Source organism: Malaclemys terrapin, chromosome 7 (assembly GCF_027887155.1).
Source record: "Malaclemys terrapin pileata isolate rMalTer1 chromosome 7, rMalTer1.hap1, whole genome shotgun sequence".
In the NCBI taxonomy this organism is placed as follows: domain Eukaryota; kingdom Metazoa; phylum Chordata; order Testudines; family Emydidae; genus Malaclemys; species Malaclemys terrapin.
In genome coordinates, this window is record NC_071511.1 from 82,328,381 (window position 1) to 82,346,939 (window position 18,559).

General features: G+C 37.8%; 1 protein-coding gene across 8 annotated transcripts in view; it reads right to left on the reverse strand.

Annotated features, from left to right (window-relative positions):
* The window catches only part of CTNNA3 (catenin alpha 3), a 954,554-nt gene that overhangs the window by 93,140 nt on the left and 842,855 nt on the right, over window positions 1–18,559 (reverse strand). For all 8 annotated transcript variants that reach the window (XM_054035487.1, XM_054035488.1, XM_054035489.1 and 5 more), the window contains one exon: window positions 12,100–12,192. In XM_054035487.1, coding sequence (XP_053891462.1) covers window positions 12,100–12,192 — 93 coding nt within the window. The remainder of the gene's footprint in view (window positions 1–12,099; window positions 12,193–18,559) is intronic.

Here is an 18,559-nt window from a genome sequence, read left to right on the forward strand (position 1 = left end):
TATCCCTGTTCTGAACCTTCCTGCAGGCTCTGAGTCTTCCTGGGAAGGGGATCTAGTAGTAATGCCCCTCTGCCATGTATATTGGCCAAATCGGACAGTCTCTACGCAAAAGAATTAATGGACACAAATCTGACATCAGGAATAAAAATACTCAAAAACCAGTGGGAGAACACTTTAACCTGTCTGGTCATTCAGTGACAGACCTGCGGGTGGCTATATTACAACAGAAAAACTTCAAAAACAGACTCCAACGAGAGACTGCTGAGCTGGAATTGATATGCAAACTAGACACAATCAACTCAGGATTGAATAAGGACTGGGAATGGCTGAGCCATTACAAACATTGAATCTATCTCCCCTTGTAAGTATTCTCACACTTCTTATCAAACTGTCTGTACTGGGCTAGCTTGATTATCACTTCAAAAGTTTTTTTTTTTTCCTCTTACTTAATTGGCCTCTCAGAGTTGGTAAGACAACCTCCCACCTGTTTATGCTCTCTGTATATGTGTATATATATCTCCTCAATATATGTTCCACTCTGTATTCATCCGAAGAAGTGGGCTGTAGTCCACGAAAGCTTATGCTCTAATAAATTCGTTAGTCTCTAAGGTGCCACAAGTACTCCTGTTCTTTTTAAAAGAGAAACAGTCTCCAGCCTGCCAGGCCGATTAGCACAACACTGAAACTGTTAAAGAGCCATTCAAGGGGTAATGAAGACATTTAACAGGCATTTGCCAACCCCCAGGTATCTACTGTCAGTTTCTGAATGTACTGAGAAAAACAGTTGTGCATGACTGTAATATTTACTCAGAACACGTCAATCTACAGGACCTTAATTTAAAATCTGCTTTAAAAATATTTCATTAGTGAGTTGGTGAAAATCCCATCTCTAAAAAAATCCTTGCATAGATTTTTAGATGAACAATCATCTTTAAGCCTTAAATACTTGGATCTTCAGACATATGTTTTTTTAAATAAATTCTTCAAAAGACTACCTGTAGTAGTTTTGGGCCACGGTTCGGCCCTCAGTGGGGCTATGGGGTAGCCCACCACCTCGCAACAGTCAGAAAAGAGCCCCGAGCCCTCAATCAGGGTGGGGCAGTAATCACACAGTCAGGCAAATACCCAGGCCCTTAAGCAGGGGCTGGGTCAGAGTTTGTAGCAGCCCAGGCCCTAGGTCAGGGCGGGGCAATAATCAAATAGTCAGGCAAATACCCAGCCTCTCTAGGCCAGGGGAAAAAGGGGGAGTCTGCCACCCGCTGCTGTCAGTGGGGATCCTGGCCGCAACACACTGACATCAGCTCCGGCAGTGCAGCAGCCAGACTGGGGTCGACTGCCCCCGGGCTACTTCCACACTCCCCCTCGTATGGTACCTGGGGGGTCTTAGTGTCGTCAGTGCTCTCCACCAGCATTGGCTCCTCTGGGTAGGTAGCGAAGGGCAGGCTCAGCTCCTCCTCGGGGTAGCTGGCACGGGGCAGGCTCGGCTCCTCCTCGGAGTAGCTGGCACGGGGCAGGCTTGGCCAGTCCTCCTCGGGGTAGCGGGCCCGGGGCAGGCTTGGCCAGTCCTCCTCGGGGTACCTGGCATGGGGCAGGCTTGGCCAGTCCTCCTCAGGGTACTGGGAGAGAGGTAGGCTCAACCAGCCTGGTGAGTCAGCAGGCCGGTCGCGGCCTGCGGCTGTTTCCCAAGCGGGAGCTCGGCCACGGATGTCTGCTCTCTCCAGTGGCCTGGCCTCCACTGAGCTCTGCAGGCGGGCTTTTATACTTCCAGGTCGGGGCTGTGACCTCGGAGGGGCGGGCGCTGGACCCGGTGGCTCCGCCCACGTTGGTAGTAGGGGAGGTTTGGCCCTCAGTCCAGCCTTTTTAAATAAGGGATACATATACACTGCAAAACATAATGCTCTTTGTTGTTGAAAAGAGTAAAAGAAAAGGTTTAAATGTTCTAAAATTCTCCACACTAGCTTGCCACCTGCCATTTCTCCCTCTCCCTAAAATGTTCTCCCACCTTCATCTTAAGAACTGAGATCCAATAATTTGTTTAGGCCCTTATCCTATTTAGAAACATTAAGTCATCCAATCAGGATTTAAAAAAAAACAGACACTAGCATGTGACGTAGGTGACCAAACAAATGCCTTGAGCAGCAAATCACAAATATTGCATACTCAAATGAACAATCTTGGGGCTCTGGCTGGGCACAGGAATAACCATCATATACTTGATTGCAGGATAGGGGCCAGAGTGAACAGTTCACAAACAATCCATTTAGGATTGCCAATTTTTGTTGGACATATTCCTGGAGGTTTCATCACATGACATAATCTTTAATTAAAGATTAATCTTTAATTCCTGGAGACTCCTGGACAAATCTGGAGTGCTGGCAACCCTAAATCCATTGGCTAGAAGTGTTCCACACAAAGCATTTAACCAGGTACAAATTGAGAATAAATCACCGTGTGCTGACAATTTGCAAACAGAAAAGGGGGCTAAATGTTGTGAGGGAACCCAGGTAGCAGTTTTAGTCCAGTAGGGTTTTTCTTGTAGGATGGGGAAGGTGTTGGGGTATGTTTTTATATCTGGGCCATTGAGTCTGAACACAAGGGATCTATGTTGATTCCACATGTTCCTGTATTTAACTTTTACAGTATGGAAAATTCTGAGCATTTTATATATTTAAATGGTGACTTAAATCTTTAAAGGTTTCCTTCGTTCCTAAAGGGATATTAATGTATGTCCTGCTGCCATCACCACACCCAGAAATATATCAAACTCCTTTTAGAGAATCCTCTGGAAAATGTATTTTTAGATTGCTTGAATTGCCCAACATAACTGCTATTGACACATCCTGTGAGAGAGACTGCCACTCCTATAATTGTTTCATTAAAATAAAACTTCATTTGATTGCATGAATGTATTTTTAACATCTCCTGGTAACGTAGAGTGCTGACAGTTAGAAGCTTTTAAGGGCTACTCCCCTTTATGAGCATGATTGTCAGTTAGCAATCTGCCCCAAGTAACATGCAGCATGTAATTGAATGGCCCAGGGGCACAGCAGGGAACTGACTGTAACTCAGATGTGACCCCTGGTTCCACCTTGCTTCACAGGGAAAGTAACCTACCATGAGTCTGTATCAGAAGTAGATTACCTCCCCTGCCCTGCTGACTCAGCTATGCTCCTTGGAGCATTAGGAAGAGGTAAAGCCAAGGATCCACCCACTTCCCATCTCCAGAAGGAGGGGAAATAGTGGCACTGTGCTATTCCCCCCACTCTTCCCCTGGGTTTCAAGCTAGTGGAAACATTCCAAATGTGTCCAGTGTCACCTGAAAATTAACATCTATGGAATCTGTTAAAAAATATGTAAGGTGAAAAGTTACCTTACTTATGGGGGACTCACAAAAATACTTAAAATGTGCTCCCCACTCACATTATTCAAAATACATTTTAATTAAAAAGTCATTAATCTGACAAATGATGAATATTTGCTGCAAGATTTGAAGTCTGTAGTACCAGAAAAATCTATAAACTGCTATGGATTGCATCACCAAGTGATTTTTTTTCCTTATCTGAAAATACTGCATTTCATTTCCATCAGAAAATTTAGGACAGCTCACATCAACTAAATAATTTTAACTACTGCTGTCAGATTGAAGGAAACACAAATGCAGACATGGTTCAGTTACCAGTAAGCTGAAAAGAAATCTACAGCTATGCTGAGTAAATTATTTAAAATTGTGCAGCTTAGTTTAGCTGGAACAGAAAGCAGGCTTTCTCCAATCTGGAATTCTGGTTATTCTATCCAACTTCAGCCAAATAAATTGAATTCAGTACAAAATAGTTTCCATGGATCGTGACATTTAGAGAATTCCTTGGTTCTAAAGCCAATAACTCAGATGCTTACATCCCTAAGTGGCAATAGATATGGAAGGCAGTTACTATCGGTCGTTCTCACTAGCACAGTGCTCATAAATCATATATGGTAGCCAGGCATTGGAGCTCTTCATCTCTCAGGATTCTCCCTGATGTCTATTCCATAGAATTGGAAACTCCTTAACTACAAGTCAAAAGAAAAATTTCTGTACTGTCAGTTAAGTCAGTATTTTAAATGATAAATTGACTCAAAGTGTCATGGAAATCATTTTTAAAATACCATATTCAGATCAGAAATTAGATTATCTCCAAAAGATGGGGAAGTGGTACTCTCACCATGCTCTCACTTATGACACTTTGGTTTCTTAAATTTGTTTATAAGTTTATGAACTCAGGCCAATAAGCCAGGTCTACATTATCACAGCCACAATAGGAAAATACTCCAGTCATGGGATACAGTATGCATGTTTTTCAGGTATAAAAACCATTCCAAGATAAGGGAAAGACAGTTGTATGAGTTATCCTTCCCTTCAGGATTAAAGTAACTCAGACACTAATTTTAAAGAAAACAATATGACTTCTGCAGACTGGCTGGCCTTGATGTGGTGTGTTGGAGTCCTGCATGCCAACCCCATTACAAAATAATTTCTTTTACATTATTTCTGGGTAAGGTGTTTGCATAGGACTCAGAGACACAGAATTCTTGAAAAAAATTACCCTGAAATTCTCTTATCACAGCCAGTCAAAAACTCAAATCAATGAGCTGGATACTCTGGCGCATGCAGGCCATTTTGCATTGCTCCACTGGAACAAAGCACTTCTAAGCATGAATTTAGCTATTAAAAGGGTAGACGAGACACACCATTGATGCTCCAGTGTTTCCTCCGGTGCCTGTGACTAGTGCAGAGGGGCATGTCCAGCTTGGTCCTGTTCTGATCCCTGGCTGCCATAAAGGTTTCTCAGAACCACTGGAAGTCAGCATAACTGGAGCAGCCTTTAGGTGACTGGACTAATGCCAGGATGACCCAAGGCTTATGGATACAAAAAGCAGGCTTAGAGCCAATTTTGCATCACCTTCCTAAGCTGTACCGAGCACTCCTTCAGCTGCAGCCCAGGATCTAGCTCAATATCATTATCGGTTGAAAAAACAAGTGGTTCTTAGACTGATATTATAAAAAATAATTAAAAGAAAAGAATATTGTCCTGGAGGTGGTACTGGAAAGCAAGCAGCAGGACAGGCACTCTACACAGATACCCTGAGGTCCAAGAATCCTTGCAGAACTTTGGCCTCCAAGGCTCTGAGCTCATGGATCCCTTTCATCCCACTGCTAACCTTCTCTTCTCTCAAAGTGAATGATGTGGCTTAGCTATTGCATAGTCACTCACATTAAAGTAATGGATCTATCTTCTAATATAGTGACAGTTATTACAAAACTGTGGTTACACTGCAATTACAATATATTACACTGTGGTTATTCTTGTTTATAACAAATTTCCACTAATTCATATAACTGGAAGGTTAAGAAGGTGACTGAATTACTTATATTATCCTTTTGGTTTTATAAGTAATTCATGTATTTTTGGAATCCACATACATTAAGTAGATTTTATTTACACTGCAATTACGCTGTCACACAGTTAATTTTCCTAGTTATATGAATTACTAGCAATTATAGGTTTCACAAAGCATAACCATGGCGTAATTAAAGGCACCAAATTAGAAAGTGTAACTGACAATTTTGTGTATTATTTTCCAGGTTTGTTTTAAAATGTAAAAAAGCATGAAACTGACCAAATATACAAGCAGATCAATTTGTGATAGGCTCTTTTTAGCTGAGGAACTTGCTGTTTGCTTGTGACTGGGGAGCTCTTCTAGCTGAAAATAATGCCAGAAATTAAATGGAAAGAAAGGAGAACAAGGGTAAAGAGGGAAAAGGGCTCAAAAGCAGGAGAGTACTGTCCATTTGACATAGCAAATATGTAACTGTCATATCTCTTATCTTCTATCAGCTGATGGAGAGGTCTAACTAACATTCCCAGCCATAGTTTTAATAATGTTTGAGTCTAGAAACAGAGAGCCATGTTTGGCAACCATAAAAAAGAGGAGATTTTAATAGGAGAACCGTGATGTATGATGTTTTGCTTGTGCATTCATAGTAACATTTTCCAGGTGGAATATGACAAGTTATCCACTGGAACAAAGTGGCCAAGGAAAATCATAAAATGCTGACCTGCTGACCTTGATTTTTCTTTAAGTTCTCTAATACTGCACTGAAAACATATGTAGCAACAAAACACAAAATTACATCCACAGCTTTTTAAGTGTGGTATGATTTTGCATCGAGATAGACAATGTAAAGGTAAATGTGAAATAAAGATTTAAATTGAAAGTCTGCTGTGATGTAAGTGTAGGTTTATTTTGTCCAACAAGTGAAAACAAGTTTTTATTACTTCCATAACAAGCACAAATAGTTGCAAACTTCTTCACTACAGTAGAAAGACAATGGTGTTAGAAAGTTGAGGGTGGTGATGGGGAACCATCTTGTTCACATTTTGGTTCTTTTACAAAAGAAAATATTTTTTTTAAATTGAATTCAGTCAAATATATTGTTTAGCCCTGTATATCTGTGATATTTGGGTAACTTCAAAGAGGGTATTATCTGCTGACTTCTGACAGGTTTAGCCCCATTGTTATCCACCTTGTTAGTCATAATACTAAGAATGGGCAAACTGGCTTATGCCAAATAAAACTAGACTTTCATTGAACCCTAACCATCTTTAAGTTTCAGATCAGTTTGGTGTCACAGATTCACACTTTGTAAGACTACTTTCCAAAGCCACTGCTTTTCAGGATACAGTGTGTAATCTGTAATTTAATTCAAGCAGATCAGAGGACAGCAATTACATTTTGTGGCAACTTTTGAAGTTTCAAAGTTTGTTTTCACTCCTCAGTGGGACAAAACCCAAACCTTTCAAATGTTTTCTCAAAAACATGTGTGTCCATAGCCTAATGGTTAGGGTGCTGCCCTGGGATGTGGGAGACTCAGATTCAAGTCCCTGGTCTGCCTGACTCAGAGCAGAGTTTTTCATCCCAGGTCATTCTAAATCATGCATCGCAGGATCTTCCACATCCCAGCCCAGTACCCTAGTCTCTCATCAGTAGAGTCAGTCTTTCTCTCTCTGATGAAAATTCAGTGGAAACTGAGTCATCTCTGCAAAACACTTCAGTAAAACCAAATATTTAGGCAAAAAAGTTCTAACCAGCTCTAACTATAAGTTACATTCTTTTTTTCCTGAATGTATGACCATAAATTTGGCTGCATTCAAATGTATATTTTTCAGATGTGCACAGTTTAACAAGTACGCAGGTATGTGTTTGGTAAAGGTTACTAACACAGACGTGTTTTGTATGCAAGACTCTAGTGAACATTTTTTCGAGCATAGTACACAGTGTGGCAAGGGACTCTATTATAACAGATAACAAAAGTTCTGTCCACTATCTCTTAATTAAAAGTCTTATTTTTTCTAGTATGTGTACAGCCATAAGGTTTTTTGACAAAGAGGTACTACATAGAAATCTGAAGATTCATGTATTCATAGATAAAAATGCACAGAGTGTATTTCCATCAGTGTAACTAGACTCAGAGTGGAGGGACGGTTATTGATTAGGCACTAGAAGAACACACGCTGGAAGAAACATGGACAGAGCAGCACACAGCTTTTAATAAAGTTCCCCTTGTGCAACGTAACATGCAGTTAGCTTCACTCTTTGCTAATGAAACATGGTGGCAGAATCTGAGCTTTGAGTTCTTTTAAGTGCAGGAGCTGACAGCATGAGCAATGCTACTTGTTCTGTAGCCTCCCCAGGGGACTTTGCAGGCACAATCCTAACCCAGCAATGGACCTGGTGGAAGGAGGTTTGAGCTGTACACAGCTTGGCCATACAGGAGAACAACAGCAGCTGGAAAGTAAAACTGTTAGTTTACTTTACTCGAAACAAGGCACCACTATGTAGCTCACCACTGCCTCAAGCCTCATAGCAGTCCTAGGAGACCTGGGGACTTATTGCCTCCCAAAGTGGAATGAAACTATGGAACGAAACAGATTTTTCAATACAGACCAATCCAAAGGGGAGGGGGCAGACCCCTGAGGCATACTGACTGCTACATGTAATTTTGGGGACTTGACAGACTCCTTAATTTGGGACAGAACAGTCTGCAGCAGTTAGGATCACCACCAACAGAAGCAGCTGTTCCAGGATACAGACTAACACGGCTGTTACTCTGAAACTTGTTCCAGGAAGGTGATCTTGCATTAGAGAGATGCTTAGACATGTGGCATGTAGCAGAAGCCTCAAGAGAAAGCATAAAAGTCACAGGAGGCATAACACCCCCAGAATTACATACAGTGAGACTACAGCAAAGGAGACAGGTGGTCAGGCTTCCATATCCATAGTGAGATGCATTTAATGTGGGAGCCAGCAAGAGCAGGGAAAGAAGAAGTGCCTCACACTAGGACAGCATTACAAGGAACGTGGCAAGTTGAACCATTTTAGCAGGGTGTACAAGAGTAGAGGAAGTTACCAGAAAGATTCAGTCTGACTTATGCTGTGATGTATTCATTTCTTGTATATTTTTAGTCACATCATAATAAAGGATACTTTGTAAGTATATTGAGTTTTTTTGCTTCTTGCAATATTATTTTAAATATCTCTTTTGGGGGTCTTTTTACATTGACGGAATCTCTCTCAACATGTAATAATTTAATTTCCTTTAAAACTCTGTGTCAAAAGTGCTTTGCATGTTGGAACAAAACTGAATATTTTGACAATCCCAGAAGATGGGAGTGAAGATACTCCAGAGATTGGTACATTCTGAATTCATTTTGCTGGTAATTACTGGAGCATAAAAAAGTATCTGAATATTACAGTATTAAAAAAATTGGTGGGGGAAGGATTCCACACCAAATAATAATAATAAAAATAATAATTACATAATAAACAATAGTGGAATTGAACAGCTTTCACTGAGTCTGAGAATTGTTATTTTTTCCTTTTTTTTGACAAACATGTTTGCTCTGAATAAAATTGTTTAGTAATTTTGGGGTTTCTTTCCCGTTTCTCTAACTACACACACATACACACACACACACACACACACACACACCCATTTCCAGTTGGACAAAGTAAATAAAGGAGGGAAAGTATTTTTCCCTCTCTCTTTTTTAGCTTTCCCCACTTTTCCCATTGTGGGGATAGAGTGAATACAAATGGAGAGAAAGTAGGAATTTCCCCACTTTTTAAAAACAATTTAAATTTTTTCATTTGAAATTTAATAGAAAATGAAAAAGCCAAAAATGTCATCATTGACAAAATACTGTTTCTCAATAAAATAACTTAAATTGAAAAAAAAAATTGACCAGCCCTAATGAGTATATTCCATTGAAATTTGGTTTAAATGATGAGGGGAGGGGAAAGAAAAGCAACTCAGAGGAGATTAGCAGAAAATTTAAAATAAGTAACCATCACAGTATTTTAACTTGAACCTCCTTCATGTCCCTGTGTGTTCATTACACCAACATAGACCCAATTACTGATTCCATTCTTGCACCACCTTACACATTACTTTTTAATTAAGCACACTCTATTTATCCAATTTTAGACGTCTCCCTTATACTGCCCTGCCAATGTGATTCAAACCTATCCTGGAGGGGACTTACTTCAGGGGTGAGATGTTAGTTCAGCTTCCATGCCACCATTGCCCATTCTTTCAACAGCTGAGCTCACCAAGATGGATTCCAGTAAGTGACAACTTTTGTACTGTTTACGATGTAGGCAGGTATCCAGCCGCAAAGAATCGGATTGAGGTCACCAAACTCATTTTGCACAGGAGACTGAACAGCTGCCACATAATAGCACCCCTTAAAAACACCAAGCCTGGGCTAGATTTTAATCCTGAAGACGAAAGGCTACATATCACATTGCTAATGCCCTGAGCCATCTAATAACGCCAGTCCCTTCCTTTACTGAAATTATGAGAACATATGAATTATGCAGGAAAATGTGATTCTGTTGATGAATCATTGTTCTTGACCGGGATTATTGTGCTCTGTATTAAACATTAAAGCCACTATTAGCAGAAGCACTTAAAATTACAGAAGAAAGTTATTGGCAATATGCCCTGAATTCTTGTCATTAGGCTTTCAAGACTCTGTGTTGCTTCTGGAAAAATTAAACTTATGACAGGTTGTTTTTTTTTTTAAATGACTTTTTACTTATGAAGATACCAAAATCTTCCTATTAATACAGTTGGGCCAAAAGGATTTTTTTAGCTTGTAATAGGGAGGAAATGTGGTAACAATTTCTAGGCATAATTTAGATTGAAAAGGGCAGCTGTTATATCTTACTTGTCAACCATATTTACTGAGTAATAACTTTGTAGGAGAAAATCTTTCACACAGTAGTTACATTTCTCACATTGTTTTACGAATCAATTGATAATTAATTATCAGATAACTGAACCTGGGGAAAGTAAGTCATTTTGGTCCTGCAATGTTGCTTTCAAAAAAACAAGCAAAACCATACTATTTAGATGGAGGGCACCATGTAATGATTTGCCAAGGGCTACATAATATTGCATGCTGCTGTCCTGATAAAGGATTTGGTCAAACTGATATTAGCCTTGGTCAGTTAAAAAGCAGAGATTGTTGAGGCTGAAGTCACTCCCTAGCACCTTGGCACCAAACAGAAACTGAAGAGGCTTTTAGATCCAGACAGAAAGTATGGCTTGGGGGTTTGCCTGTATGGAACTCTAACTCAAGTGCTATGCACATGTGATGAGTTTTCTCTTGCTTCACTCAAGAAAAGAAAAGAAATGAAAAGAAAAGAAAAGAAAAGAAAAGAAAAGTTCAATATCCTAAAATTTTACTAAAAGGAAAATCAATATTTCAAGGGGAGTGAAATCACATTGAACAAACTGGCCAAAAATTTCACGTGTATTTTCCTGAAAAGCTTTTTCTCTAACTTTACCCAGTTCTCTCAATGAGACCTAGGCAAAATGGTACCACTTATTAAGCACTGGTATTCTACTTAGACAGAGAAAATGCATCCAATAACACTGCAATTATTTTTTTAAAATTGTCAGTTTAACTTTCTTCACCACAGGCCTAGTAAAAACTTTCCCAGATTAACAACAATTTTCTAATTTTTAAAGTTAGATTTGCAATCAGTCATCCACTATACTTGGATTAATTCAAACAACTCCTAGTAAATTTGTCTGACAACTATGATTAACTCTTTATGACTATATTGTGATACACTTACAGTTGGACTACTCGTGGATATGAGAGTAAATCTAATCCTTAATTATCATGTTAAAGAGCTTGACTTGACCGCATGCTGCCCCAAAAGTTTTTTTTTTTATTTATTTTATAAATTATTCATTTATAATTAAAGCTGGTCAAAAACAATGTATTTAAAATGTTGTGGAAAATAAAATACAATATTTTTTGTTTTCATTCAAAATTTTCACTGATTTGTTATGTTTATAAAAAAGCTAAATATTTTTGATTATCTAAACAAAAAATAAAAACATTGCAGTAAAATCTAAATTTTCTTGTGAAAATCCATTTTTAAATTAAGGAAAAGTTTCACAACTATTTTTACTAGATCTATTTATTATTTCTGTTATAACAGTATTATATTAGTTGTCAAATAACTTACTCCTTCCTCGGGAAGTAATCCCATTACACCCACATTGCTGCAGCAAAGCTTCTAACCAAGGCCTTTTTGTGCTGCCGGGCTGTTTTCGTTCTATACAGAAGTCGTTTTTTGGATATAGTGCATCACAAACTTCAACCACAAATAAAACCTGAATGCCAAGATACACGGTTAACCTAACCTTGGTTAGGCAAACTTAACAATTATTAACGTTTAGCAAGTTGAAGTCTACATAGGTATGTGTTTATGTGTAAGAAGTTGCCTGGCTGGTTTAAATCTTCACAGGATATTTACAACGTAATCAAGTCTGTCTTTGTCACTTCAATACATATATATATATATTTCAGTTCTACGTCCCATGCATATATTCAGAAATGTATTAAGAGGGCAACAACATTTTGATGATTCACTGTCTGACTTAAAATTGCTTCAGAGGAACAGCAATAGGAACAGGTTAGGGTTTGGGGGGGGTTTTACCTTCTTCAAACTGCTTTTTAATTAAACTTGTCTAATACATACCCTGTCAGTTTTCCCTTCAGTTTGAACACTGGTACGACTGTGTGCATCATAATCTTCTTCAAGGTCCGATATATCTTCCAATTCCTCTGGCGTCTAAGAGAAGAGCATGACAAAAATGATGTTATTCTGTTTTATAGTTAGCAACTGTAATATTAGATAACATCAAAAATATATTAAACCTGTCCTATGTACACTTAAAAGACCAACAAAAATCAATTTGCAGAGTTGTGCTATTAGTAAATGTTAAAAAAAAAGTCTGAAAAAATTTGGATTATATCATAATAGACATTTTATGGTAGTAGGTTCTATTTTGGAGAAGCCATTTAGTAAATTGTCTGTGTTTACATGTATTCTAGTCTGGCATTATTGCTACTAGAGCTTATATTACAGGGAACCCCTATGTGATCAGAGATGGATGAGATTTAGCCAGCGTTTTCATTAATAAAAAGAAAAAAATTCAATTTCTCTTCACTTCAAAGAAATATCTATCTATGTCATCCACCCATTGCTACATAAGGAAGAGAAGACTTGCCATACCGGATCAGACCAGTGGCCATCTAGCCCAGTATCCTGTCAGTAACAGTGTCCAGATGAGGTATTTAAGAGGAAGGTAGACTATTGTGAAATAATTTGCCCAAAGAGGAAATTTCTTCCTAACCCCCCATCAATTAGTGGTTGGCTTATGCCCAGAAACATCAGGGTTTGTATAATTTACTTTTCTTTAAAAAAAAGTTATTACCTATCCTAGCCTATCTAATGTAACTCTGGATGTTCTCATTATCTAACTAAATGTCCAACCTCTTTTTGAATCCTATTGAACTTTTAGCCTCAGAGATACCAAGTGCCATGGGTTAATTATGCACTGTGAGAAAGAGCATTTCTTGTTATCAATTTTGAATTTGCTGTCTTTCAGTTTTATTGAATGTCTCAGGTAACTCAGGCCATGTGCAGAAAACCTGAATTATACCCCAAATAATCCAGCAAATAAGACAATATGAATGTGGCTGCAGAAAAGTTGTAAAAAAAAACAAACAAACCACAAATTTTGCTGTTTTACAGTACCAGTCCAAAGAAACCGTGTAAGCAAATAAAAACATGAAATTCTTGTGATCGTGAAGTGTACAAGATTAGACATTGGCAGTTAAAATGAGCTGGAGAGCTCTGTAATTATAGAAAAGAGATTTCTATTGGTGCACTCCAATTTACATAAAGAAAAAAAAACCAAGAGATTCTGGGACAATGTACAGTTACTGACAGATCCATTATGAAGAGATTAATCCTACTGTAGGAGTACTTGCCTGAACTAACTCTATAGTTTCGGTCAGAAAGAAATATGTATGTATAGCTCCCAAGATCTGAGCACTGCCCTAAATCTTAATCTTTGTCGGATGCTCAAAATGAACTACCCAGGGGAATAAATTTCACCCACTATGCAAAATAATGTTTCTAGGAGATAAGTTACCTGAATCCAGTGTATATAGTTTGACACCAGTAAATTGCAAGCTCTGGAAAATGTGTCCAGATTTAACAAGAAAACAATATTCAAATCCTCTACTATATATGATCAACTGTTCAGGCAAATATGATTGTAAAGCCTACAGCATTTAAGACTCTTTTCATTTGTAAAATAAATAAATAAAATATGAGTGGCTACAGTGAGCCTGAAGGCTCAGAGGATTAGTAATGTGTTGTGAAGTCTTTTAGCTTTAGGTCACTAGTTAGAATTCTGTGTAAGTCAATAATAACTAAAAGTTGTTACCATCTAAATGCTTTTTGAAAGCCCACAATGTGAACTAAGTCAGATTCTTAGTGGACATATCTCCGTTCAAGAAAAACCACCACCACCAGAATCAGAACTAATCGAGACCCTTGCAGGAAATCTTGGTAGGGAGGCCAAGAATTGAAGGGCATAAAAAACGAACTACCATTTAGCTCCCCAAAATTACATTGGCTGGATTGCAAAGATAGGCAGTCCTAGAGCTATGCCAATAACTGATTTTTTGTTTTTTGTTTTTTGGAAGTTCTGAAAAATTGAAAATAGAGTTCATTTTTGGTTGATTTGAAACAATATTTTTAATTTGTCTTTGGTGAGTCAAAATGTAGAAAAATAATGTTTTGAGATGAATGAAATGTTTCATTTTCATTTCAAGCTTTTACAAACTTTTTAAATAAAACTGAAGGAAATTTCAAAATGACAAGTTTCAAATGGAAAAATGTAGAAACAATGTTTTTTTTATTGTAATGTTTTTTTTCAACCATAACAATGACAAAAAGTTGACATGAATCAGAAAATGTTATTGTGAATCCAAATCTGCATTTTCTGCCAAAAAAAATTTGGCCAAAAAATTTTACCCAGATCAAGTCAGTCCTGATCTAGTTTTAAGGTGCATAACAACCAAACAGGGCTAGAAATAATTCTCCAATTCTAAAGTTATGACACCTTTGTTTCTTCTCATAGTAAAACACAAGATATTGGACCTTAAATTTACTACATTAAGTATAGAAAACTATTGTAAATAATTTTTAGATTTTTCTAAACATTAGTTAATTGTTTTTCTCCACCTCTGAGGACTGTACAATTGGACTCATGGTAGAAAGGCAGCATGACTTAATAAGTGAAAGAAATAAAAATGTACCTATAAAAATGTTTGAAAATCAAACATTTCCCAAATAGTTTTGCTGTAAAATATATGAAATATACAGACTACTTAGTGGTGTGGTATAAAGGTTTTACTGGCATGAACTTGGAATGGTCTCATTACTCACAAGTGAGCTATTTACGTCATCCCAAGTGACATTCAGTAAAGCCTTTAACCACACCAAACCATTATATATTCTCTACATGCCACATATTTTACAGAAAGACTATTTCAGAAATATTTGAGAGAGTTTTTCAAAATGTTATTGATGCTATTTTCATTATTTCTCTAAAGGCAAACTAACTTAGTTTCATAAGCCTAAGTGTAGAGGCCTTGGAGGGTGAAGGGGAGAGGGAAATGACATTTATTTAAGAAATCACTAAATAAAATATACTCTGAAAAAGGTTTTCTATACATTATAATGTCAGATCCATTCAGCACACTGGATGACACATGAGGACTAAAAGACTGTAATCACTGGAAGAGGAAGGGAAGATTCCTAGCTTTCTAATGGTCACCGGTAGAATGATAGAAGCTTTGTAACTGGATCCAGCCTCAAGTTCTCTTGTATGTCTGATGACCCCACTGGATGACCCCACTAGCACTGGATTTTGTCCAGGCACCCCATATTTGTCCTGACAAATATCAGCCTTCAGGCTGATCTAATTTATTCTGTCAACAGATCTCAGCAACCATTCCAACAGCTGGGATCAGCTGGACGTAAAGATTCACTGGTCCAAGTTCCCTTTTTCATAGCCAAAGGACACACTATAATAGCTCTGTGCCACTTAAAGATTATTCTGCCCAAATATTTTTAGTAATGGGTTTAAGAGCAGCTTTAATTAACATGCACTCCGAGTCACCTGTGCCCCATGAGATATTGTTGAGTAAGGAAATTCATAAACATGACTATTTCCAATTTAAGAATTCCTTCTTTTTTCTGTGAACAAAATGCTTGGAACAGTTTATAGGATATGTATTTTCTTAGTTTACGTCAATATTTTTCAATATAGAAATAATAAATTGCTATTATGTTGACCTAGTCAAACAGTTTTTCAGAAAATAATACATTTTTCAACCAATTGTAATACCATCTTTAACTTTTGGGAGTTTAGAAATTGAAGGTTTAGGTAAGTTATAAAAAAAAACATTTATATTTGTACAGCTCTCCTATAATATTTTACCCTCAGCAATCAAATTGAGAAACCGCTAAATTTTGACAGTTTATCTGTTAAAATTTCCCATCTATTCCATCAAAGATGCATCCAAAATACATCCCTGTCTATTTAGGAGTATTATGACAGTATTACTGCTGAAGTGCTGCACAAGTAATAAAAATGCATTTTCCCTTCTGGACTTGAGTAGAATGAGATTACCATTGCATTCTCACTGTTTTTCCTCTTGAGACATTTCACCCATGCTGAAGGCTATAAATTATGATTATATTCATAGCCAAGTCCAGTATTGATGCATTTTACACCTTGCTGACATTATGCTCGCTCTAAGGTGCAACAGTAAGTCAATCATACCTCATCCAGATGAATTGCAACCCTGAGCTAAGCTTTGGATTTGATTTTATTAAATAAAAGGCCCCTTCTGATGACATATCCCCTATATTTGATTTACTAGTAGCATCTTAGGTATAATAATGAATAAAAATATGCTCGACTTTAATATTCAGATATTCGCATACCTTTAGTATTTCCAGATTATCTTTTCAAAAACTGATAAATGTGCTACTTTGTTTATTTGGTTTTTAATCCAAGAATATAGAACAAAGAGTTTGGTTGCTTTTTAACAATGTTATCCAGGAATTCATTTTAATACAAAAAAATTTCCAAACAATTGTCCATTCAGCTTTTTCCAAACACATCTATTAAGCCATCAGAACTGTAATAAGGGGCCACAGCCAAAAAATACCACCAAAATTTAAAAAAAATAAAAGACCAACCCCCCCAAGAAAATTTAGAGCAAAGGCTAAATGTCAAGGTAGGCATTGTCTTAAATTTGCCATAGTGTATAAACAAATAGGCACAATGGTGTGACTGAAGGAGGATATATCAGCCTAATATCTAGCTTTGAATTTAGCTATGACTCTCAATTTTAAGGCTTTTTTTTTTCTTTGTATGTGTGGTTTTATGTTTTCTTGGTTTCTGTGCTGCCTGTATATTGATCACTGCAACTGGAATCAGAGGATGCCTGTTTCCCGGAAGGACTATTATTGAGGGGACACCAGGAAAACAGGGAATGCAGGGAGTTAGGCTGGAAACAACACAGTCACATGGACACAACAGTCCAGAAGGTTTAATGAAGTTCACTTGTTCAACTTAACCTCTGCTCAGCCTCTCTTTGCTAATCAAATGCTCCTGTATCACGTAATTCTTTTTCAAAATAAATGTTAAAATATGGTGGAGTAACAGCTCATTAGGCATCATTGAGCAAGATTCTGATCCCAATTGTACCAGTGCAAGTGTGGAGTAACTGCACTGCAATGAATAGGGTTACTCCATAGTTACTCTGGTGTGATTAGAATCTGGTCTACTACATTCTACTTTGAAAACACCAATGCAAAGAGACCACTCTAATTTATTTGTTCTATTCTGGATATTTGGTTAAGTGACCAAGTTTGACATATTTAGTCATGTTATGCAGCATCTTGCTCCACAAGTGATCCCATTAACCTCAGTGGAACTACTCATGGAGTAAGTTACTGTTCAATGTGAGTTAATGGTGTCAGAATCTGGCCCTAGACCAGGGATCGCCAACCTTTGGCAGTCAGAGCTGCGATCTGCCGAACCTGCGGACGCTGCAGGTAAACAAACCATCCCAGCCCGCCAGCGGATTTCCCTGATTGGCCACGTGCCAAAGGTTGCCAAAATGTGCTACTTTGTTTATTTGGTTTTTAATCCAAGAATATAGAACCCTGATTGGCCAGGTGCCAAAGGTTGCCGATCCCTGCCCTAGAGAATCATGTAGGGTACACATATTTGACGTATTACTTACCAGCCATTCTTGACTTGCAGCACCATATTTTAAACTTGAATTATACAAATACTTACTGCCACGCACTGTGTTTATATATATATATAGATGTGGGGGAAGGAGGAAACATGCAGACCATATTTGTCTAAAACTACTTTAAAACATACTGATAAAATGTTGGCGACCTACTTGTAATTTATTAAAAGTGGCTGTGATAAAAGTAATGTCAGATATACAGTGGCAAAATATTAAAAGTTTAAGTCAGTCATAAACAGGAAAGGTTAATTTTCCTAGCCATAAAGAAGGGAGGTTGAGCAAAACCCCTTCATGATACCTCCAAGCAGTGACATCCCCAAATCTGACAAAATGAAGCAAGAGGTGACAGCTGGAGAGAAAGGCCTGGAGGCAATCTATCACCCACTCTCTTCTAACCTATGTGGATTTTGTTGGAGGCCTTCTCCCTGCTCCATTTTTCTCCTGTCCATGGGACTTGCTGGGGCCTCCATTGCACACAGAGGTAGTGCTAATTCTACATGTCACTTTCCAGTTATTGCAAGAGTGGAGTAGAATTTTTTTTCTGCTGAAAATTTTGACTTTTGCTGAAAACCAAAAATCTGCAACCCCATTTTTTTTGTCCAAAAATTGCTAAAAAACAAACAAATTTCAAGTTACTGGTTTTTCTGACGGAAAAAAAATAAAAATCTTCAAGGAAACAGACATTCTGAAAACTTTTATTTAGTTGAAACCCCATTTTTCATTGAAACAAATGTTGACAGAACATTTTTGAGTACCCCTCGTTATTGCTGATCAATAATGTACCTCCGTTGTGCCTCTCTTTG